Source organism: Sus scrofa, chromosome 2 (genome assembly GCF_000003025.6).
Source record: "Sus scrofa isolate TJ Tabasco breed Duroc chromosome 2, Sscrofa11.1, whole genome shotgun sequence".
NCBI classification, from domain to species: Eukaryota; Metazoa; Chordata; class Mammalia; order Artiodactyla; family Suidae; genus Sus; species Sus scrofa.
The window spans coordinates 147,614,984-147,639,480 of NC_010444.4; the positions used below are offsets into that span (position 1 = coordinate 147,614,984).

At 39.0% G+C, this 24,497-nt stretch overlaps 1 protein-coding gene across 1 annotated transcript in view; it reads left to right on the forward strand.

The window, feature by feature from the left end:
- The window catches only part of RBM27 (RNA binding motif protein 27), a 74,482-nt gene that overhangs the window by 45,222 nt on the left and 4,763 nt on the right, over window positions 1-24,497 (forward strand). The window contains 7 exon segments of the mRNA XM_003124070.6: window positions 845-1,141; window positions 3,544-3,684; window positions 9,309-9,428; window positions 11,148-11,222; window positions 11,360-11,524; window positions 13,764-13,868; window positions 13,989-14,180. Coding sequence (XP_003124118.3) covers window positions 845-1,141; window positions 3,544-3,684; window positions 9,309-9,428; window positions 11,148-11,222; window positions 11,360-11,524; window positions 13,764-13,868; window positions 13,989-14,180 — 1,095 coding nt within the window.

The window sequence follows — 24,497 nt, forward strand, 5'->3', positions numbered from 1 at the left end:
ATCCACTGTCTTTGCTCATTTTTTATGAAGGCATTTATAATAATGCTTTTCCAAGCCTTGGCTTGTCATACATTTTAAAATTTCTTTTTGTTATTTATTTTGTTTATGGCATGTTTGGACTGACAGTGGTTTTATATTTATTTATTTGTCTTTTTAGGGCTATACCCATGACATATGGAGGTTCCCAGGCTAGGGGTCCAATCAGAGCTACAGCTGCTGACTTATTACACAGCCACAGCAATGCAGGATCCAAGCCGTATCTGTGACCTATACCACAGCTCATGGCAATGCCAGATCTTTATTAACCCACTGAGTGAAGCCAGGGATTGAACCCGCAACCTCATGGTTACTAGTCGTTTCTGCTGCACCACAAAGGGAATTCCTGACAGTGGTTTTAAAATTTTATTTGGTCAAATCTGCTGTTTGTCTTCATAGATCCTACTTTTATAGGTATGCATAAAAAGGCTTTCCACACCCTCAGGTTATACAGCTATTCACCTTTTTTCCCTCAGTTTTTAAAGGTGTTTTTTGTTTATTATTGTAAGAAATTTTCTCTTTTGGGTATAAGATACCAGGGTATCAGGGAGTAATAGAAAACTTTTCCCCAAGTGGTTATTAACATCACTAAGATTATTTTTTAAATAATCCTATTCTTTTATATATATGATTTTTAATATAAGTATTTTTAATTTATATAATTTTGAAAACACACATCTTATCTTTCAAGGAATAGATGACTTTTACGTAGGATTCATAGTGGATTTCCCACTTTGAATTCTTTATCATTAATTTATTTGCTTAACTGTAGTCATTAATTTCTGTGTATTGTTGTTTTTTCTTATAGGTTGCTTTTAAGGGAGATCCAGAAGCAGCTCTCATCCAGTATCTTACCAATGAGGAGGCCAGAAAAGCCATTTCCAGCACTGAAGCGGTTCTAAATAACCGGTTCATTCGAGTCCTGTGGCACAGGGAAAATAATGAGCAACCAGCGCTGCAGTCCCCAACACAGCTGCTCCTGCAACAACAGCAAACACTTAGTCACTTATCACAGCCACACCATCACCTGCCACAGCACCTTCATCAGCAGCAGGTGCTGGTGGCCCAGTCTCCTCCCTCAACGGTACATGGGGGTATTCAGAAGGTAATCTACTGGTTCACAGGGAAGCAAGGGTCCTCTGGTCCCATCCTCTGGATCAGTGTTTCTGAGGTTGCACTGTGGGCCTTCTGGCGGAGCTAGTCAGTTTGATGTGTAGACCAGCAGCATCTGATCTTCTGGGAGCTTAATAGGTATGCGTTTTCTCGGGCTTCCCTGCAGCTCACTGAATCAGAATCACTGTGGATGGGGCCCAGGAATCTTTTTTATCAAGCTCTCCAGATGATTCTTACATACCCAGAAGTGTGAGAAAGGTTGTGCTGTGTCAGGATCACTTTCTGGGTGCAAATTCCTAGGCCTTATCTTCTCAGATCTACAGAGTCAGTCTCTAGATATGGAGCCCATAAATCTGCATGTTTAAGAAATATCTTTAGTGATTGTTCTCAACACTTAAGTATGATAACCATCCACCACTGAACAGCTATGAATCCAGAACAACTTCTTTGTTTTGTGTTAGAATCAGTCACTTGTCCTTCTTTTCCCTTACAGAAAAATTCTGTTCTTTTAAACATAGAAATGGAAGCCCAAGAGACTGGGATTTTGTCTGTTGTATTCATTCAATCCCTAATGCCTAAAACAAGGCCTGGCATGTGTTGCTCAAAATATATTTGAATGGGAGTTCCCACTGTGGTGCAGTGGGTTAAGAATCCTACTGCAGTGGCTCTATCTGCTGCAGAGGTATGGGTTTGATCCTTAGCCTGACACTGTGAGTTAAAGAATCTGGTGTTGCTGCATCGTGGCTAGGATTTAGTCCCTGGCCTAAGAACTTCCATGTGCTGTGGCTGTGGCCATCAAACAAATAAAACCCCATATTTGAATAGATAGATGAATGAAGGAAAGAACAAACCATCATGCTTTAGAACCATTCAGATGTTGATGGTAATGTTATCATTTTCATTAATGATAATGTTTGAATTAAATGCATACAGATTGAAGGGAAAAAAAAAAGAATATTTTTTAACAGTGCCTTGTGTTAAGTGCGTGAATCTTGCTGTTTATTTGCAGTGAAACCTATTTTTGTCTCTCTCCCATTGAGTTTGGGCCCCAGAGTAACTGCTTCCCCTAGGTGTTGGTTGAATGGTGTATAAAAGAGTGATATTCACTTCTGTGATCCGTTAGACCCTGTTTGTTGTTGTTTGCTTGCTTGCTTTTTAGGGCTACACTTACAACATATAAAAATTCCCAGGCTAGGAGTCAAATCTGAGCTGTAGCTGCCAGCCACAGCAACACCAGATCCAAGCCTCGTCTTTGACTTACACCACATCTCACGGCAACGCCAGATCCTTAACACACTGAACAGGGCCAGGGATCGACCCTGTAACCTCATGGATACTAGTCAGCTTCATAACCCGTTGAGCCACAGTGGGAACTCCCTCTGTTTTTATGGCCATACCTGAGGCATATGAAAGTTCCCAGGACAGGGATTGAATCTGAGCCATAGCTGCGGCAATGCTGGATCCTTTAATTCATTGTGCTGGGCCAGAGATTGAACCTGTGCTGCTGCAGCTACTCAAGCCTCTATAGTCAGATTCTTAACTCATTATGCCACAACAGGAACTCTAGACCCTGTTGTGTTACTGCGGTGCAAGGTGATACTCTGTTTTTAGGGTGACCATATCACACTCATATTAAGCTACTGTCAGTTAAAACCCTTGTCTTTCAGGGAGTTCTCTTGTGTGGTGGGTTAAGGATCTGGCATTATCACTGCAGTGGGTTAGGTTGCTGCTGTGGCACGGGTTTGATCCCTGGCTAGGAAACTTCCATATGCCGTGAACGTGGCCAAAAAAACACAACAAACACTAAAAAAACTCACGGAAACAAAAAACAACCCTTTGTCTGTAAAGTATTACTTATTGAAGGAAACATAGAAAGTTATTAGAAATTATCTCTATAAATAGATACACGTGCATGCTTTACGTTGTAATATATTTCACACATCCAAAAAATTATAGATAGCATTCAGGAGTTCCCGTTGTGGCTTAGCAGTAATGAACCCGACATGGGTTCATTCCCTGGTCCCACTCAGTAGGTTAAGGATCTCACGTTGCTGCAAGCTATAGGGTAGGTCGCAGCGCTGCTCTGATCACGTGCGTTGCTGTGGCTATAGGGTAGGTCAGCAGCTGCAGCTCCAGTTCAGCCCCTAGCCTGGGAACTTCCATATGTCAGATGCAGCCCTTAAAAAAAAAAAAAAAAAAAAAAGACACACACGCACACAGAGCATTCATTTGTATGTCCCCCTCTTCACTTAAACAAGGTCCTCACAGACAATTGCAACACCCTCTCATTGCATTTCCTAATCTTCCTCCTCAAGGGGTCGCCATCTTGTATTTGTGTCATTCCTGGGCATTTTAAAAACCTTCATGACAAATATGTTTATTTTGTGTGTGCAGATGATGAGCAAACCACAGACTTCGGGTGCATATGTTCTTAACAAAGTTCCTGTGAAGCATCGTCTTGGACATGCAGGTGGTAACCAGACTGATGCAGCACACTTGTTGAATCAGTCAGGTGGTGCTGGAGAGGACTGCCAGGTATATATTTCTGTGAACCTCGATGTATTTAGAATTGTTCAGTGGCATAAAGAAATTAACACATTGACTATCACCCAGATTTGTCACGTCTTTCCTCAGTCAGGATAATTTTGACAGTTAATCTAAGTCTGGTGGGTAGGGTAGACATCCCTAATTTCCATGAGTCAGCCAGAAATTTGCCAATTTTTTTCCCTATTCAAAGCTAAGTAGGAATTTGAGAATATTAGCCATTTATTAATAGATAAAGATGTCTTTTTTTTTTTGTCTTTTTGCCTTTTCTAGGGCCACACATGTGGCATATCAAGGTTCCTAGACTAGGGGTCTAATCGGAGCTTTTGCTGCCAGCCTATGCCAGAGCCACAGGAACGCCAGATCTGAGCCACGTCTGCGACCTATACCACAGCTCATGGCAACTCCAGATCCTTAACCCACTGAGCGAGGCCAGGGATCGAACCCGCAACTTCATGGTTCCTAGTCGGATTTGTTAACTATTGAGCAATGATGGAAACTCCTAGAAAGATGTCTTTATTAGTCCATTTCTTTTATAATTTTTCCTCTTTGATATATAAAAACATAGTGAAGGGGATTCAGTCATAATCAAAAGTCAGATTTTGAAATATGTTTTTAAGTAGCTTCTTCTGCTTGCAGGAATATATCTATGTGATGACTCTATAGCATGGTGATTTTTTTTTCCCAAGAGAGCTAGAAAAACTGAAAAAGAACAAGTAGGGCAGACATTAAAATATTTCCTAGACATTAAAAATACTGTGAAACCGTATAACTCAAGCAGTTGACACTGGTACATGAAGAGACAGACCACTGGAACAGAAGACTGAGATTTACAAATTTAACTTGCAAATAGCAATTTGTTACAGTACCAGCACAGTCTGTATTTCACATCAGTGGAGAAAGCATGGACTTTGTGGTAAATAGTATTGGGATAACTAGATAGGAAAAAAAAAATTTTTTTTAAATTATGTAACAGGAGTTCCCGTCGTGGCGCAGTGGTTGACGAATCGACTGGGAACCATGAGGTTGCGGGTTCGGTCCCTGCCCTTGCTCAGTGGGTTAATGATCCGGCGTTGCCGTGAGCTGTGGTGTAGCTGTGGTGTAGGTCGCAGACGCGGCTCGGATCCCGCGTTGCTGTGGCTCTGGCGTAGGCCAGTGGCTACAGCGCTGATTCGACCCCTAGCCTGGGAACCTCCATATGCTGCGGGAGCGGCCCAAAGAAATGCCAAAAAGACAAAAAAAAAAAAAAAAATTAGATAACAACTAATGGATTTGAAGACATAAAGTAGCATTTATCCAAAAAAGAAAAAAAAAAGTCTTTCATGAGTTAAAGAAAGAAAAAAGTAACTAGAATAAAACAAGAAAGAAAGCAAAAAAAAAAAAATTATGTAACAAATCAATAATTTCCACAAGGATCTGAGATTTATCTGCTGATGGAAATGCTAAGTAGTACAACTCATATGAACAGAGATTTGGCAGTTATAGCAAAACTGTGCATTCCTTCACTGTATAAACCAATAATCTTCCTCTAAAAATCTGTGCCAAAGATAGACTAGGCAAACTCTGAAAAGATACACATCCAAGGTTGAGAGATAGCAGAAGACTGGAAACAGTCCAAATGTCCATCACTAGGGGACTGGTTACTTAAGATGTAGTACATTTGTATAATAGCATATTTGTAACTTCAGAGTCATGAGGAGTATCTTCGTATATACTGTGAGGATCTTTCGGAAACAGCAAGTTAAAAAAAGCAAAGTGGAACAAGAAATGTATAGTCAGTAATGAAACATATGAGCATCTGGTTGTAATAGAAAAGACAAAACAAAACAAATCCATGTGATTTAAATCTTGGTGGTTATTGCAAGAATGGAAGAAACCAGACAGCTTTAGCTATGTCTTATAGATTCGTTTGAAACCATGTAAATGCTGCATATAATGATAAAATAAAAGTAATCCCTGGAGTTACCATTGTGGCATAGTGGAAACAAGTCTGACTAGTATCCATGAGGAGGCGGCCTTGATCAGTGGGATCGGGATCCAGTGTTGGCGTGAGCTGTGGTGTAGGTCGCAGACATGGCTCAGATCTGGCGTGGCTATGGCTGTGGCATAGGCTGGCAGCTGCAGCTCCAATTAGACCCTTAGCCATGGAACGTCCATATGCCACGGGTATGGGCCTAAAAAAGCAAGTAATAATAATAATAATAGTAATCCCTAAAAATTAAACCAGTGAACTAACTTGTCTGCATAGAGAGTGCATCAAGACAGTTATTTGACTGTTAATTCCTAATGAGATGTTCCTGAGGACAAAAAGCATTTTTTTTAATTACAGCCCAGCAAACTTGCCATTTCTTTCTTTTTTTTTTTTTTTTTCCAAGAAGCTATTTTCAGAAATCATTTTGTTGGCTCTGTTGGCATTCTTTGATTTGTAAGCATTGCGACACAAATCAGATGAGGAGTTATACTGGTGTCTTTTGACAACTGAGATGTTCAGTGTAGCTGAAAAGAGATGTGAGATAGATGAGATTAAATTAAAACACTGTGGTCGTTCATTTGAGCTGGAATTATCAATATAAAATCTTATTTATTATACATTAAAAAAATAACAATCAAAAAAACCTCTGAAACGTTTCCTAATTCTGTCTGCTAAAAAGGTGTAGAAACAATGACCAGCCCAGTGGTAGGTAATGAGCCGTGACACCCCCTTCAGCCCGCATGCAAAGGACCAGGCGTCCTTGAAGAAATGGCTGTTCCCAGATCTGGGGCTGACAGTGTTCCACATGAGCCTAGATTATTTCGTCAAACCAGAAAGCAAGGAATTTGTCAGAGATGACTACATTCTGTCAGAGGATGAAAAACATGTCATAAAGGTTCTAGAACTAATCACCAGTGTAAAGGAAATTGAGAGGACGAGGACATGCCAGAGGGTACCATAGAATCCTGTGTGCACACGCAGGTTGAGTGATCTGCTTCCTTCACCGGGTGCTTTGTAAGGAAATAGAAAGATATAGACAGGGAAATGAAATTAAAGGACACTTTACAAGATATAACCAGTGGCACTATAGGGACCTTAGTAGGTCCTAACTTGGGTGTGAAAACATGTTTAGAAAATTAATAGAATCTAGAGCTGTGAATATTTAATTATATTGAAGAATTTTTTTTAAGTGTGATGATGGTATGTGGTTTTATTTAAAAAAGGAGTCCTGGAGTTCCCGTCGTGGCACGGTAGTTAATGAATCCGACTAGGAACCATGAGGTTGCAGGTTTGATCCCGCGGGAAGTGGCCCTAGAAAAGACAAAAATTAAATAAATAAATAAATAAATAAATAAGTTAATAAATAAATAAAAGAGGTGTCTTTATCTTTTAGAGACAACAAATATTTGTAGATAAAATAATATGTGGTATTTGGGATGATGATGCAGTTGGGGGTTTAAATAAAACAAGGTTATTTTGTGTTAAATAATGTTAAATTGATGATTGTTGCTGCTTGGAGATGGACATATCAAGATTTTTATGTATAATTTTATACTTTGTTTCAAAATAGTCCATTACTGAATTTCATTTGAAGTCAGACAGCCTCTGCTGATTGACCTGCGTATTACTAGTTGTATTAGATAGCTGGCAATCAATCCTTGGTTTCATTTTCAATAAGCTGAGTTGCTGTGGGGATTAAAATTTTTCATGTTGGTAAAGCATAAAAAGGAAGTACTTATTAGCACATCATAGGTGCTCAATAAATTGTAGATATTGCTATTTAAATTTTGATAAGTAATAACATGAACATTGTGCGGGTTCCTGCAGTACTTGGGTTTCCTGTATATTTAAGGTAGCTTAATTTTTAGGACAATTAAGTATTGTATGATAAGAGAAGTTTTGTATTTTGTATATATATTACTTATGTGATTGAATTTTCCAAGAATTTCTTTTCTTTTTTGTCTTTTTGCCATTTCTTGCGCTGCTCCTGCGGCATATGGAGGTTCCCAGGCTAGGGGTCTCATCGGAGCTGTAGCTGCCGGCCTACACCAGAGCCACAGCTACGCGGAATCTGAGCCGTGTCTGCAACCTACACCACAGCTCATGGCAACGCCAGATCCTTAACCCCCTGAGCAAGGGCAGGGACCGAACCCGCAACCTCATGGTTCCTAGTCAGATTCGTTAACCACTGAGCCACGACGGGAACTCCAAGAATTTCTAAATATTTTGTCCTGTGTCCCTTTTATCATGAATTCATAGTTAATTTAAAAGTAGAAGAGCTGGAGTTCCCATCGTGGCTCAGCAGGTTAAGAACCCAACATAGTATCTGTGAGGCTGCAGGTTCAAGCCTTTGCCTCACTTAGTGACTTAAGGATCTGGTGTGGTCGCACGCTGTGGTATACGTCACAAGCTGTGGCAAGCTGCGGTGTAGGTTGCAGATGTGGCTTGGATCCTGCACTGCTGTGACTATGGCCTAGGCCTCAGCTGCAGCTCCGATTTGATCCCTGGCCTGGGAACTTCCGTGTGCTGCAGGTATACCTAAAAAGGAAAACAACGACAGCAAAAACAGGAGTGGAACATGTCAGGGAAGACTGAATTGGATAGAAGGTCGCATGGCATGCTGCTCTGCCGTGACTGAAAGAGGGGAAGATTCACTGGGGTTGCCTTTTCAGAAAGGAATCTTAGTAGGAAAATGAGCACAGTGAAGAGGGCCATCATCTTGCTTGCAGTCAGAGCTGTGCGCTAACTGCTTGTCTTATGTTTGGTTGTAAACTCGTATAGCATTGGATTAAATATAAATTAAGATTATGGTTAATTCTTAGAAGGGTTTGCGGTTATTAGAAACATGGTTTCTTATTTAGCTTTGTGGAAAACAGCTTTAGCCAAAAGTCCTCAGGAATACACCTCTAGTTGAACAGATTGAATTCATTATTCAGCGAGGGAATATATACAGTGAAACCATGGACCATTTTCATTTAGAGGGTGTTAGCAAGGACTTATTTTAGGATTGGCAATGTTAGTTAATTTGGGGGAAGGTTAAAGGAAACAGGAGTAATTACATGGTCAAATATGTTAATAAGTCTTAGCTGGAAGCAGGGAAGATTAGAATTAGGCTGACTGTAATTGGTAAAGAAGCTGTAGTCATTCGTATTAGTGAGGCTAGAGAGATGTGTAGTCATTTTTATGGTTTGGATATTCATGGGGTTTTGTGTATGTGTGTTTAGTCTGGATTATGGAGTATATCTTGTCTTTGCCTTGATCCGCCATAGTTGCAAGAGTAGCCTTGTCTGAGGTTAATATTCTATGAAGTTGTTTATATTTAACAAGAGGACACTAAGACTTAGCTATGCGGTGGCAGTCCAGCTCCTAGATGTCAGGGGTGTTCTTTTTCTTGCAGATAAAAAAACCATAAAGAAAAATAAGTGTATTCAGTACATTGAAATATAGCATTATCGGTAGAGATTAATTTTTGTTTTTGTATATGAATAAGAATTGAGTTTATGTATGAAGAACCTCTTTTATAAATGAAGATTGTAAATGTAAAAGAATTTTCTTTAACTCTTAAAAAAATATATACTGTCTTTTTAAAAAACGATCTTAAGGCATTTTTAAGATGTAATTTAATCATGTTTGTGTTTCATAGATGTTTTCACCTCCAGGCCATCCAAAAATGATTTACAGCTCCTCAAACTTAAAGACACCTTCAAAACTTTGTTCGGGGTCAAAGTCTCATGATGTCCAAGAAGTTCTTAAAAAGAAGCAGGTAACAGCCTTGATTCTTAAAGAGGAAAGGACGTAGTGAATTCTTTTTTTTTTTCTTGCTTTTGTTTTTGCTTTTTAGGGCCACACTTGCGGCATATGGAGGCTCTGAGGCTACGGATCTAATCCTAGCTACAGCTGCTGGCCTACACCACAGCTTACGGCAACTCCGGATCCTTAACCCACTGAGCGAGGCCGGGTATCAAACCCAAAAACCTCATGGTTCCTAATCGGATTGTTTTTGCTGCACCACAGTGGGAACTCCAAAGGAGGTAGTGAATTTTTTTTTTTTTTTTTTTTTTTTTTTTGTCTTTTTGTCTTTTCTAGGGCCGCTCCCGTGGCATATGGAGGTTCCCAGGCTAGGGGTCCAATTGGAGCTGTAGCTGCCGGCCTACATCAGAGCCACAGCAATGCCAGATGTGAGCTGTGTCTGCAACCTACACCACAGCTCACGGCAACGCCGGATCGTTAACCCACTGAGCAAGGGCAGCAACTGAACCCGCAGCCTCATGGTTCCTAGTTGGATGCATTAACCACTGCACTACGACGGGAACTCCTGAATTCTTAAGTGATTATGTTAACACCTTTGAACCATTCATGTTACGGATCTACATTGTAACCTTTATTTAGCTGCTGCTTGATGCATTGTACACTTGAAAAAAGATGGACAAAAAATGTTTTGCATTTGCCTTTCACTGCTACATCAAGCATAAGGAACTATTTTTATTCTACATGAAAGTGAAATACACTTTTTTTTTCCTGCAAGGGAGAGAAATAGACACTTTTATTTCGTTATTTTCTCTTTTAATTCTTTTTCTGGCTTTGTAAGTTAGATAATGTTTTGCATGAAGTATAACAGTTAAGTAGTCCTCGTCATATGACTTAACTCTGAGTTTCATTATTAACTTAGATTTAAATTCACATAGAGTTTTTGAAATAAAACAGATATTCATATATATTATCTCACTATAATTGGAGAGTTAACAGAGGGGTTACAGGGAACATTTTCCAGAAAAATCCATAATTTTGCTATCATTTCTAACCTATAGATGCATCTCACATTTTTAGATTTTAAATTTCAAAAATAAGGATTTGGCTTATTCCATTGGAAAGTGAAAACAGCTTTTATTTTTCTTTATACATACATTCAGGTCATTCAAGTGAATAAACCTCACATAATAGAGGTTTATTTTAAACATTCGTTTTTTTTTTTTTTTTTTTTTTTTTTTTGTCTTTTTAGGGCTGCACCCGCAGCATATGGAGGTTCCCAGGCTAGGGGTCTAATCAGAGCTTTTGCTGCCAGCCCATGCCAGAGCCGCAGCAATGCCAGATCCAAGCTGTGTCTGTGACCTACACCACAGCTCATGGCAATGCCAGATCCTTAACCCACTGAGCAGGACCAGGGATCAAACCCTCAACATCATGGTTCGTAGTCAGATTCATTTCTGCTTTGCCACAGTGGGAACTTCTAAATATTCATATTTTAAATATTAAAGTACAGTTATAAATGTGAATTCTTTTATGTTGGAAATGTTGGGGAAAATATGTTTGAAAAGGGAAATATGTTTGAAGGTTTCATCTCTGGTTTCAGCTATTTTTTGATTAGGAGGAAAATTTCTCATGTAAGGAATGATGCAGAAGGAATGAGTTGAGAATGTACCCTTATGTATCACTGGCAAATTTATTTATTCATTACTAATTTTTTCTTTACCCGTTCATATAGGAAGCGATGAAGCTACAACAAGATATGAGGAAAAAGAGGCAAGAAGTGTTAGAAAAACAAATAGAATGCCAAAAGGTAACACAGACGTTTATCTGCTTGCTAGAATTGGTGTATGGAATGGACTTTACAAAGATATCACCAATAAAGTTTTAAAGGTTATTTATGTTAAAATTTATGACGCTTAGTTTTACTTTTTTTGGTTTATTTTATAGATGTTAATATCCAAGCTAGAAAAAAACAAAAACATGAAACCAGAAGAGAGAGCAAATATAATGAAGACTTTAAAAGAGCTTGGAGAAAAGATCTCACAATTGAAAGATGAGTTAAAGACATCTTCTGCAGTCTCCACACCATCTAAAGTAAAGACAAAAACAGAGGTATCTGTATGCATTTTTCACTCATTGTAGGGTTATTGAACATCTGTTCTGTATTTGGCAGTTAGAAATGCAGGGAAACCGTTAGGCAGCTAATGGTCTAATGTGAGACAATACAAATCACAGTTTTTCTTAATGTTTTTTTTGCTGTTTCTTTGGGGCCGCTCCCACGGCATATGGAGGTTCCCAGGCTAGGGATCTCATCGGAGCTGTAGCCACTGGCCTACGCTAGAGCCACAGCAACGCGGGATCCGAGCCGCATCTGCAACCTACACCACAGTTCACGGCAATGCCGGATCATTAACCCGCTGAGCAAGGGCAGGGATCGAACCCTCAACCTCATTGTTCCTAGTCGGATTCGTTAATCACTGCGCCACGACGGGAACTCCAATAGTTTTGTTTTGTTTTGTTTTTTGGTTTTTTTTTTTTTTTTTTTTGCCATTTCTTGGGCCGCTCCTGCAGCATATGGAGTTTCCCAGGCTAGAGGTCTATTCGGAGCCGTAGCCACCAGCCTACACCAGGGCCACAGCAACGTGGTTCTTAATGTTTCTGTAGATGCTCTCTACTCCCTTTGAAGAAGTAATTGATAATACCTTGTTTGAACAAAGATGTGTTTTTTAATTGCTTTTTTTGGGTTCTCCATGCTGAGGGTAAAACCACTAGAATGATGGCAAGGAGAGAAACATTTCCTATTTCAGCATTTTTTTTTTAAATAATTTTATACTTTTAATATTCAAAAGACATTGCTGGCTTTAGTACGTTAAACATATGGCATTGTATTGAAAAGAATAATCAAAAGTTCTAGGTCCATTTAACCTTAATTTTGTTAGTTTCTATTTATTTCTTTATCCTAGAAGAATACTTCTGCTTGCATTGTGGTTCCCTCATTATTCTACAGCTCTGTAGTAGGATTCTTTTTTTTTTTTTTTTTTTTTTAATTTTCAGCTACACTTGTAGTATATGGAAGTTCTGGGGCCAGGCATCAAATCCGAGCCACACCTGTGACCCATACCACATCTGCAGCAGTCCTTAACCCAGTGTGCTAGGCCAGGGATTTAACTGGTGCCACCGTGGAGACAATGCTGGATCCTTAACCCAGTGTGCCACAGTGGGAACTTCTGCAGTGGGATTTAGATAAGTTTGCAGCTGTTTGAGAACTGGGAATCAATTTGTCAGATTATATAATGCAGATTTTTATGTACGATATTATATTACATGTGAAATTATGGTTTGCTATTGATAAAGGAATGTAAAATTTTTCATTAAGATTGCTTTTAGGGAGGTTCCCGGCGTGGCTCAGTGGAAACATATCTGTCATCCATGAGGATGCAGGTTTGCTCCCTGGCCACACTCAGTGGGTTAGGGATCTGGCGTTGCCCTGAGCTGTGGTGTAGGTCTCAGGAGCGACTCGGATCTGACATTGCTGTGGCGTAGGCCAGCGGCTGCAGCTCTGATTGGACGCCTAGCCTGGGAACTTCCATGTGCCATAGGTGTGGCCCTAAAAAGACAAAAGAAAAGGCTGCTTTTTAGGGAGTTCTCTGGTGGCCTAGCATGTTAAGGATCTACTGTTGCCAGTGCTGTGGTGTGGATTATTGCTGTGATGTGGGTTCCATCCCTGGCCCGGGAATTTTTCACATGCCACAGCATGGCCAAAAAAAAAAATTGCTTTACAAAAATATAATAAAAATGTTATTTTTAAAAAAATTTCCCTTGGTTATAGAAAGAACATTTAGCTATAGAAAAACTTTGAGAAAGTATGGGGGAAAGAGAATTTCTCACAGTCATACCACTTAAAGACTGGTAATTTGTTTCTTACCCCCCCCCCCAAAAAAAAGAGTGACAGTAGTTATAGGGTTCAAATCTGAAAGCAGTTTTGTAAAATTATGTAACTTATGTTTGCACTATTAATGAATTTGTACTGTATAATTTATTTTACCCCATTATGCTTCCTTTACGGTGCTTTCATTCTCAGCTCCTTCATCTCAGATGACTGTTTCCAAGGTCTGACTTTTAGGCCATCTTAAGCAGTAACAGTGTTTGTTGTTATTGCCAGTTACATACTCTGTATGTCTTCAATATTATATCTGTAAAGTTACTTTCCTTAAAACACTCATATTTATTGCATACTCTCACATTTACCCAGAAGAGACATGTGTCATTCCATAAGGAGAATAATATATTCTGAACAAGATTTTTTAAGTTTTCTAAAAAATACATTTTTACCTTCAATTTTTTTCCAAAGGCCCAAAAAGAACTGTTAGATACTGAACTGGACCTTCACAAGAGACTGTCTTCAGGAGAAGACACAACAGAGTTACGGAAGAAACTGAGTCAGTTACAGGTTGAGGTGAGGCTTAAGAAGAGTTACCATTATGTTTAACATCTCCAAAATAGCTTTCTTTTTCCTCTGTTTTCCAAGGTTTACTCTGACAGTGTGTATAATACTCTACCTTCTGTTGTTTTTCAGGCTGCACGATTAGGTATTTTACCTGTGGGTCGAGGAAAGACCATGTCCTCTCAAGGTCGAGGCCGAGGCCGAGGCCGTGGAGGAAGAGGCCGGGGCTCACTGAGTCACATGGTGGTGGACCACCGCCCCAAAGCACTGACAGTTGGGGGGTTCATTGAGGAGGAAAAGGATGACTTACTTCAGCACTTTTCAGTAAGTTTTTAAAGTAGCAAATGCTAACTCTGGAAACACTCTAGTCAGCATTTCCTCGCTGCATTCTGTCTAAATGTCAAATGTTTTACAGACTAGAAAATTAAGTTCTAAAGTCGTGGGTTTTAGCAAATTCTTACTAATATATTTGAAGATCAAGAAACAGCTCATGTTATATTCCATGGTATTTCACATAAACGCACTTGTAGTAACAAGTTGTTCCAGAGCTGTATTTGATTTTTGTTTTAGGGTTTATTATGTGGTTTACCAGGTGTTTATAGTCAATAAGTGAAAATAATCTTGGAATGGAGGCAAAATCCAAAGGAAGAAATTGTTAGGATGAGAGTCATGTTTAGTTATATTCTGTATGCAGTGGTGACCCACTTACTTTTAGACAAACATGGAAATAGATATTTGCCACAAGTAAATGTCTTTCTTATTTCGCATACTCATAAAATATCTCCTCTTTCTAACCATTCATTAATTCATACAGTAGTTATTTTTTGATTGTTATTTGCGCTGGAGCATTTTCTTCTTCTCTTTTTTGAATTGCCGCACCTGTGGCAGTGCCGGGCCCTTTAACCCACTGCACTGGGCGGGGGGTTGGACCCATGGGTTTTTTCATACATAGTCTCCTGTAATCTTCAATTACTGTGTAAAGTGCGTGTGGTGTGTGTCCCGTGTATAGATGGGACAACGAAAGCTTAAAAAAGTCAGCCAAAACCCCACAGTTAATAAGTGGCAGCACTAAGGTGAAAATACACAGTTGGCTGTTAACATCCATGATGCCTAATCCTCAAAACAGCTTTTTTGAAAGAGAACATTTTCAGCCCTGGGAAGTGTTAAAGGTGATGAGGGAAATCTTGAGGAGCAGACTTCACCCCATAGTTTCGTACTGGTTTGATGCCCATTAATCCTCTTTCACCTTGGCTGTTGGGGAACGGTGGATTCTTTGATATAAATCGTCCAGATTTATAAGAGTTCCCTGGTGGTCTAGTGGTTAGGATTTGGCATTACACCACCAAGAGCAGGTTCAGTCCCTGATCTGGGAATTGAGTCCCACATCAAGCTGCTGCACAACATGGCAAATAAAAAAAAGTCCAGATTTGAGAGACATCTGGGCTCTGGCAGGTATTTGGTTCACTAGTCTGATATCTGTCTGACTCTTATTTTCTTTTTTTGTAAAGTGGGGATTGTCTTTAAGTGACTTCTTTGAGGAGTAAAGAAGATTATATATACACAATATACACACACACACACACAGCACACACGCACATGTGGAGGCTGGGTAAATGTTGATTTTTGACTTTCAGTGAATATATAACATTCAAATCTCCTTTTTGCCAAATAGTTGGGCATTTAGACCCACTGCCAGCTCTGGTGAAGTGACACTGAATAATGTAAAGCAGAATTTTTATAAATATGACTCTGTAAAAAGCTTTAGTTGTAAAAAGTAGATAATCTTGTTAGATAGGAAGCTGCATGCTCTGTCCTGAGGGTTACTGGAGACCTTTAAGTAAATGTTTGTTTGTTTGTTTTTTTTTAGGGCCACACCCACAGCATATGGAGGTTCCCAAGCTAGGAGTCTAATCAGGCTACAGCTGCCAGCCTGCACCACAGCCACAGCAAAGCCAGATCTGAGCCATGTCTGCAACCTACACCACAGCTCACCAACGCCAATCCCCCACAGGCCACACCCGCAATCATGCCTATAAGTTCCCCAGTACTGGAGGCCTCATATATAAGGCCAGCGGCATCCACTACCACGCCAAGCCAGCTGCATTGGTTGACCTACACAGTCCAGTATGCGATCTTAACCCACTGAGCACAGGACGAACCGCAACCTCATGTTCCTAGTCGATTGTTACCACTGAGATGGGAATCTTTTTTTTTTTTTTTTTTTTTTTGTCTAAATGTTTAAATTTTAACTCAGAAGTTGTGCTCCAGTGGCTCTTTTTCATTGTCATAAATAGAGTCATTCTAGAGCATCTAGTAATAACCAGTTTTTATCTGCGTAGACTTACTAACTCTGAAATAGGCATTAGGTTTGTAGAAAAGGGCATACTAGGCATTTGGGGAAGGAGCAGACAAAGCCAAGGCAGGGGAGGCAGCTGTAAGAATGAGACACTGCCATTAGTTTTGGTAGTATTTTATAGTTTATTTTTTGTTTTGATAGGGTTCTGTCAGACAGTCTTGAGTGCTAAAAACACACTTATCTAGTGACAGACACTGGGCAGTATAGAAATATAGAAATACATGTGCCTAGACATTAAATAGATTCAGGAAACTTAATAGGGAACTCTTCTTCAAGGCCTTTTATATCCCACAAAAGCTAAAGTAAAAGTATATTTTTTCAGTATTCTTTTATAGTCCTTAAATGATCTTGAATCATCAACAAATGTGTGAAAGATAATAGGTTGAATTTTAGTGAAGCTGTTCTGAGGTGTGAGGACCTAATTCTGGAGTCCTTCAGTTTATTCTTTTTTTTTTTTTTTTGTCTGGTTTGTTGCTATTCTTGCCATATATCAGTATTAATCACTGTAGCACCTACGCAACACAAACCATCGAACTACAACAGTCACCAACCGATCGTTAACCATGACAAGGCAGGACGAACCCATCATCGGATTCGTACCACTGCGCCACAACTCCATTTATTCTTATATTCATTAATCCACTTCTAAGAATTTATCATACAGGAATTACACAAACGATAGCTGGAAGTGTGCTCAGTGTAGCACTCTTTTTTTTTTTTTTTTTTTTTTTTTTTGCTTTTTAGGGCCACACCCACGGCATGCGGAAGTTCCCAGGCTAGGGGTCCAGTCAGAGCTACATCTGAGGCCTGTGCCACAGCTACATCAATTCTAGATCCAAGCCACATCTGCGACCTATGCTGCAGCTTGTGGCAGCGCTAGATCCTTAACCCACTGAGTGAGGCCAGGGATCGAACCAGCATCCTTGTGGATACTAGTCAAGTTTGCAGCCCACTGAGACACGACGGTAACACTCTTTTTTTGTCTTTTTGTCTTTTTGTCTTTTCTAGGGCCGCTCCCACGGCATATGGAGGACCCCAGGCTAGGGGTCTAATCGGAGCTGTAGCCACTGGCCTACGCCACAGCCACAGAACACTCTTTATAATGGTTGGAAATGGAAACCATCTAAGTGCTCACAAGTACTTTGCTGCTGTTAAACGCTTGATTTTAGAAGATCTCCTGTGGTATGGTGGATTAAGGATCCAGCATTGTCACTGCAACGGCTTGGGCTGCTGTGTGTGCAGGTTCAGTCCCTGGCCCCGCAATTTCCTTGTGTCATTTGCACCGCCAAAAAAAAAAATTTTTGAAAAATAAGCAGAGCATGTTTTTAAAGTATAATGACATGAAAAAATTCTCAGGATTGTCTTTTAGGTTAAGAAAAGTTGGGATATGAGATTATATACAAACTTGGAATCAAAGTGCTTTAAATTGTTCCAAGTGGGAGAATTCAAGTTAGCTTTCAGTTTTTTTTTCCTTCTGGCTCTTCTCTGTTTTTAATGCTTTCCAAATGAATATAAATTATTTTAAAAATTAGACTTTAAAGTTCATGCTCACTTTTCAGCATTTTCATACTGCATATTTTAAAACCAAGTTTAAGGATACATGTAAATCTTGGGCTTTTTAGGTCCCAGGTATTTACATTAAAAATAGGAGTAAATTTAAAAATAGTTTGCCTTTGAATGGCATGAGTTTGAACTGCAATAGTCTACTTATACAAGGATTTTTTCAGTAATAGGCTGACTGTAGGTTATTACTTAGATTTTCAGCTGTGCAGAGGGTCAGTGCTAATATGTGTTATTCAGGGGATAATTCTATACACAAATTTAAAATATAGAGACTATTTAAGCACAGTGCAAGTTATCTGTAACGACATAAAACATATATATCACCAGTCAGCAGACTTTTCCTAATCAAGGACCAGATAGTAAATATGTTAGGCTTTGCAGACTATATATACAGTCTCTAAGAGTTTTATATATTTTAAGGATAAAATCAGTGAGTCCAAAAAGAAACTTTTTTTTTTTTTGAGGATAAGTGTTGTACATGAGAACTTATTTATTTTTCATTTATTTATTTTTAAATGTTTTATGGTTGCATCTGCAGCATAGGGGAGTTCCCAGGCCATCAGTTGAATCAGAGCTGCAGTAACACTGGATCCTTTAACCAGCTGCGCAGGGCAGGGTATCAAACTTGCACCTCTGCAGTGACCTGAGCCACTGCGGTCGGATTTTTAACCCACTGTGCCATGGCAGGAACTCCTAAAAAAAAGAATTTTTCTTTCATTTGACACAGATAGGAGGGTATTAAAAACCTTGGTGGCAGTTCCCGTCATGGCACAGCGAAACGAATCTAACTAGGAACCATGAGGTTGTGGGTTTGATCCCTGGCCTCGGTGGGTCAAGGATCTGGCGTTGCTGTGAGCTGTGGTGTAGGTTGCAGACATGGCTCAGATCTGGCATTGCTGTGGCAGTCGGGTAGGCCGGCAGCTGTAGCTCCAATTCATCCCCTAGCCTGGGAACTTCCATATGCTGCACCTGCAGCCCTAAGAAGCAAAAAAAGGGAAAACCTTGATGAAGAATTGCCTTTAAGTATTTTAGTATTAAAGTTTAGATAAAAGCTGTAGGTTTTAAGTCATTGGGCCTTGCTCAATGGCACAGATAGGATTAGAAGCAGGGTACATTATTTTCCTCCTCATAAAAGAGAGGTTCAGCTAGTTTCAACAGGGAAAGTTATTTATACTAAATGTTGGGAATGCTTGAACTATATTTTGGCATTTTTCAAGTAGTGTGCGTCATTTAACTGTAAAATTTTTGAGCTGTGGTACTCAGTAATATGTGGTGGAACTTGATTTTTTTTTTCTTCCTGATTATGAAGATAATAAATGCTTCTCAGGATGCAGTTAGCTGCAAGTAACAGATAAAAACTAGAAAAATAGGGACATTTATTTTCTTTCTTTTCAAGAACTCTAGAGGGAGGGAGGTTTTAAGATTGATTAATTCAGAAACTCAGCCACGCAGGTTCTTTTCCTGTTTCTCCACTGCTCTCTTAGAACGTTAGCTTTCCTTCTCAGGCCTTTTTCTTCATGGTGTTGGGTTGGCTACAGTAGCAACAAACCTGGTGTCCATGATGGCTCCTTAGGGTGTCTTCCTTTTTTAACTATTATGAACAATGTTAGACACGTCTTACTGGATTTGGCATCTTTGAGTGAAATGATTTGTTATGCGGATAGTCCTCCCCGTTGCAAGTCCTCTAGCACCCTGGTCTCACCTTCTAAATGCCAGTAAGTGCTCCTCAGTCGGCATGCCCACCAAAACGCCCTCTAGAAACAGTATTGTCTCCAGCTGATAAACGTGGGTGTGGATTAGTTTGTAGGAGCAAGATGCTTGGGTCCAGGGCATGCATATGTATGTATATTTAAAATTTTAGTATAATTTGCCAAGTACCCTTCCAGGAATGGTGCACTCATTTAAATTTGTTGTCACATCGGATGAGAGCACTTATTTGTCCATCCCCTCGGTAGCACTGAAGTTTGGTGTTTTCATCTTTGCCAGTCAGGGGATTGATGAATGATGACTGGCGCAGATTTGGTGTCTGTTTCTGATTTGGGGAAATGGCTGGGTAGGTGAATTACTCTGAGTAACTTCTGCCTCGAAGGTTCCACATACTTCTGAGTTACTGCATATAATTTTTCACTGATGCTATATAATTGATTTTTTCATATTTGCATATATTCACATATGAGTATTTGTTTTATTTGGGGGCAGCCTCACACATATACAAAGTATAAAAGAAAACTCTGTACAATAAAAATAAGATTTCCTTTTACCTCCATTCATTCCATTTCACTCCCCATCAGCAGTCACTGTTAATTGTGCCAATGGTATTGCTTTATTGTTTTTTTTTTTGTTTTTTTTTTTTTTGTCTTTTGTCTTTTTTGTTGTTGTTGTTATTGTTGTTGTTATTGTTGCTATTTCTTGGGCCGCTCCCGCGGCATATGGAGGTTCCCAGGCTAGGGGTTGAATCGGAGCTGTAGCGACCAGCCTACGCCAGAGCCACAGCAACGCAGGATCCGAGCCGCGTCTGCGACCTACACCACAGCTCACGGCAACGCCGGATTGTTAACCCACTGAGCAAGGGCAGGGACCGAACCCGCAACCTCATGGTTTCTAGTCGGATTCATTAACCACTGCGCCACGACGGGAACTCCCAGTTTATTGTTTTTAATGGCTGCATGGTATTTTATTGCATAGATGTACCATACTATATTTAATGAGTCTTAAATTGTTGGACATGCAACTTTTCCCAATATTTCATATTTCAAGCTGTGTTATAGATACATGTGTGAAACTAGATGTATATATAGAAAAGTTGAATATTTTGATAGGTAAGTGACATTTTAAGAGGCCAGTACTAAATTTTTAAAGTTTTTTTATTTTTTGTCTTTTTGCCTTATTTAGGGCCGCACCCGAGGCATATGGAGGTTCCCAGGCTAGGGGTCTAATCGGAGCCGTAGCCACCGGCCTACTCCAGAGCCACAGCAACGCAGGATCCAAGCCGCATCTGCAGCCTACACCACAGCTCACGGCAACGCTGCATCCTTAACCCACTGAACAAGGCCAGGGATCGAACCCACAACCTCATGGTTCCTACTCAGATTTGTCAACTACTGAGCCACGGGAACTCCTAAAGTATTTTTAACTAGAAAAAAATTAATACACGTACAGAGTCAAAAGTTTGGTTAATAAAAACTAAAAAACTCCCCTCTTAATTTTGGCCTACTTTTAGAAGTTAGTCATTATTTATGGATATTTTCATAGAAAAAAATAGTGAATATAAGAATACATACATTAAGCAGTTCTCTTTTGGCACAGTGGGTTAAGGATCTACTGTTGTCATTGCAGTGGCTGAGGTCGCTGCTGTGGCTCAGGTTTGATCCCTGGCTCCAGAACTTCCACATGTTACAGGTGTGACCAAAAAGGGGCGGGGGGGAGAATACATATGTTAAGTCTCATTTTTAAAAAATTTACTAAAATGAGATCATTTTATAAATACAGAACTACATTCTAAACCTTGTTCTTTTTTACAAAAATGTCATGGCTCTTTTCTTAAAATTTTAAAGACAGTACTCAGCTCATATTTCTGTCCCTTGGGTCAAAAAATAGAACATGCTTAGCTTCTCCAAAACTTACTTCTGCCCCCTCGCAGCCACTGTCTTCTGTCCTCACTTTATTGTAATCACCTCCTTGCTTTCTTTATACACTTGATTCTCATTATTTGTGGATTCTGTATTTGTTTTTTCACCTATCCACTAAAATTTATTTACAACCTAAAAATCAATACGTGAAGTGCTTCAGTGGTCATTTTTAGACATGTGCAGAGCTCTGAAAAATTTGTCAGCCAGTGCACATGTTGTCAATTCTGGTCAAATAAGGTGACATTCTGCCTTCTTGTTTGAGCTCTCATCCAGTATTTGCAGTTTATTTAGTGCCATATTTTTCTCATCTTTGTGCTTTTCATTAGCGATTCAGTATTTAAAATGGACCCAAGTATGATTCTGAATGCTGTATTGTGTTCAGTAAGGCTAATGGTGTGCTTTATGGGGAAGATGGCTTAGATAAACCTTATTCAGGCATGAATTGTGGTTTTGGCTGTGAGTTCAGTGTTAATGAATCAACAGTATATATTAAATACACTTTAAACATAAAACAAGGTTATGTATTAATCAGTTGATGAAGATGTTTTGACCAGAGGCTCATAGGAACCTAACCCTCTATTTCCCTTAGGAACAGTGGTTCAGTATTTGCTAATTCAGTGTGTGCAGTGAACTTGATGTGATTATTGCAAATGATGAGAGCCAACTGTATTTTTACCACCTAAATTTGTAATTCTTAAATGTTATGGTATGACTCTACCTATTTAAGAACATTTTTATATATGGAACCACCTATGTATTCTTTTGTGTCTTTCTCTCTGAACCTTATCTTGATGAGGTTCATTCATGTTATATAAAAAGTATTTTGCTATTTTTGTCGCTATGTAATTTTCAGTTGTATAAATGTACCACAGTTTATTTTTCCTTTCTTCCATTAATAGATATTTGGGTTATTTCCACTTCATTTTTTTTTTTTTTTGTCCGTGCCCACAGCACACAAAAGTTCCCAGGCCAGGGATCCAACCCATGCCACAACAGCGACCCAAGCCACTGCAATGACAACACTGGATCCCTAGCCCACTGAACCACACGGGACTCCCTCCACTTCATTTTTACGAACAGTGTTGCTGTGAACATTCTTTTAAATGTTTTTTAATATATATATGTACATATTTATGTTGAATATACATGAAATTGTTGACTGAGCTACATCAGTTAAGATTATATTAAAGATTCCCACAGGAGTTCCTAACGTGGTATTATTAAAATACATCTTTCTTCTATTTATCAGTCTTAAAATTTGTTACATGTTAGGTAGTAGGAGTTATATATTCGTACTTTTTGACTGCATACAAATCTAAATTTCTCCTTCCTTCAGTTGTATATGCAATAATTAATGCCTTAAAATTCCTTTTGCGGAGTAGAACTCCTACCCTCTTTATAGAGACCAACCCACTTAATATAAGTTAAAATTTTTTGTTTTGCTTTTTCCGATAATAAAATTAATATATCTTCATTTAAAAATTCGAATAACAAAGTCTAGGATCTAATGTATGGCATGGTGACCAGAGTTGACAGAACTGTATTTTATAATTCAAATTTGCTAAGAGAGTAGAACTGTAACATTCTGCACAAAGGGGAAATGTATGAGGTATAGCGTGTTAATTAACTCCAGGGGGAAGCCCCTTCACCCTGTGCCAGATCATCATGTTGCACACCTTAAACGTCTTCTGATTTCATTTGCCAGTTTACTTCTGTAAAGCTGGGAAGAATTTAAATAACATGGGAGTGAGCAAAATAATGAGAAAGCCTTTCTGTAACTGGACTGAATGGTAAAGGATAGAGTAAGAGAAGGGATTACATGTGTTGCCTGTTTGGTTTTTTCCTTCAAGGCTTACTGAGATATAATTGACATCGAACATTATATTATTTTAAGATATATAACATAATTAATTGACATATGTATATATTGTGAAATGATGACTAAAAGAAGTTTAATTTTGAAAAGATAGTAAATGTATGTTTGGGTTAGGGCTATTTTGTTAGGTCAGTTTAGTATGTCCCATGAGTCAAAATGTTTGGTGTCAGGTTATAAACACTTAACACCTACAAGTGATAATTGGAATTTTTCCGTATGTCATCAGCTGGTATCAGTGCAAACGGTAAGTAGTGACTAGTTATGGGTCAGACCTACTGTACACTCTTGCCATGCAGTGATCTGAGTGTTTTGTGCAAATATTTTACAAATGCTTCATGGGTCTGATCAGCCTTTTCCCTAGAAAAACTAGAGTGAAACCCCAAATTTAAAAGAACCCCTTCTATTACATATTTTAGGACTGAATCAAGAATTGAGGATATTCTGCAACTCAGCATTATTTATAGGAAAGATGTAGGAATGATTAAGCTTTCACTTTCATGAAACTTTGGGTTTCTGTTGTTTTGTCCTTGAAATGAAACTTTTGCTTTCTCTTGTTGAAATTTGCTGGGGAGGAAAAGAAATGTTTAGATAGTAATGACAAAAAATACATTTGAAACTGAGCAGTTTTACCCTGAGTTAGGATGAGTAGATGTTTAATATTTGTTGACTGAGTAGATGAGCTAGTGAGTGTTTGTTGTTGTTACATCGTATTTCAGAAAAAGGAGGAAATAGTTTTATCAGATAGAGATGGGGCTGTAAGAGATGTCATGAAATGAATAGATAATCTTTAAATCACTTACATTTGTAAAGTTTTAATCTAAATATGTACATTAAGGAGTTCCTGTCATGGCACAGGTGAAATGAATCTGACTAGGAACGTGAGGTGTTGTAGGTTCCATCCCTGGCCTCACTCAGTGGGTTAAGGATCTGGTGTTGCTGGAGTTGTAGCTCTGATTTGACCCCTAGCCTGGGAACTTCCATATGCCTCGGGTGTGGCCCTGAAAAGCAAATGAATAAATAAGTAAGTGAGTGAGTGAGTAGATTAAGACAGTGTTGTCCTCATCATGACTTTTCTTAGTAGAATGACTGTATAATTTATCATCCAAACCCAGAGAAATCCTAAAATTTGCATGACATCAACATAAAATCCTAGGCTATCTTGGGAACATGTGGTCCTTTAATTAAAAAGAACTTCACACAAGTTATTAAACTTTTAA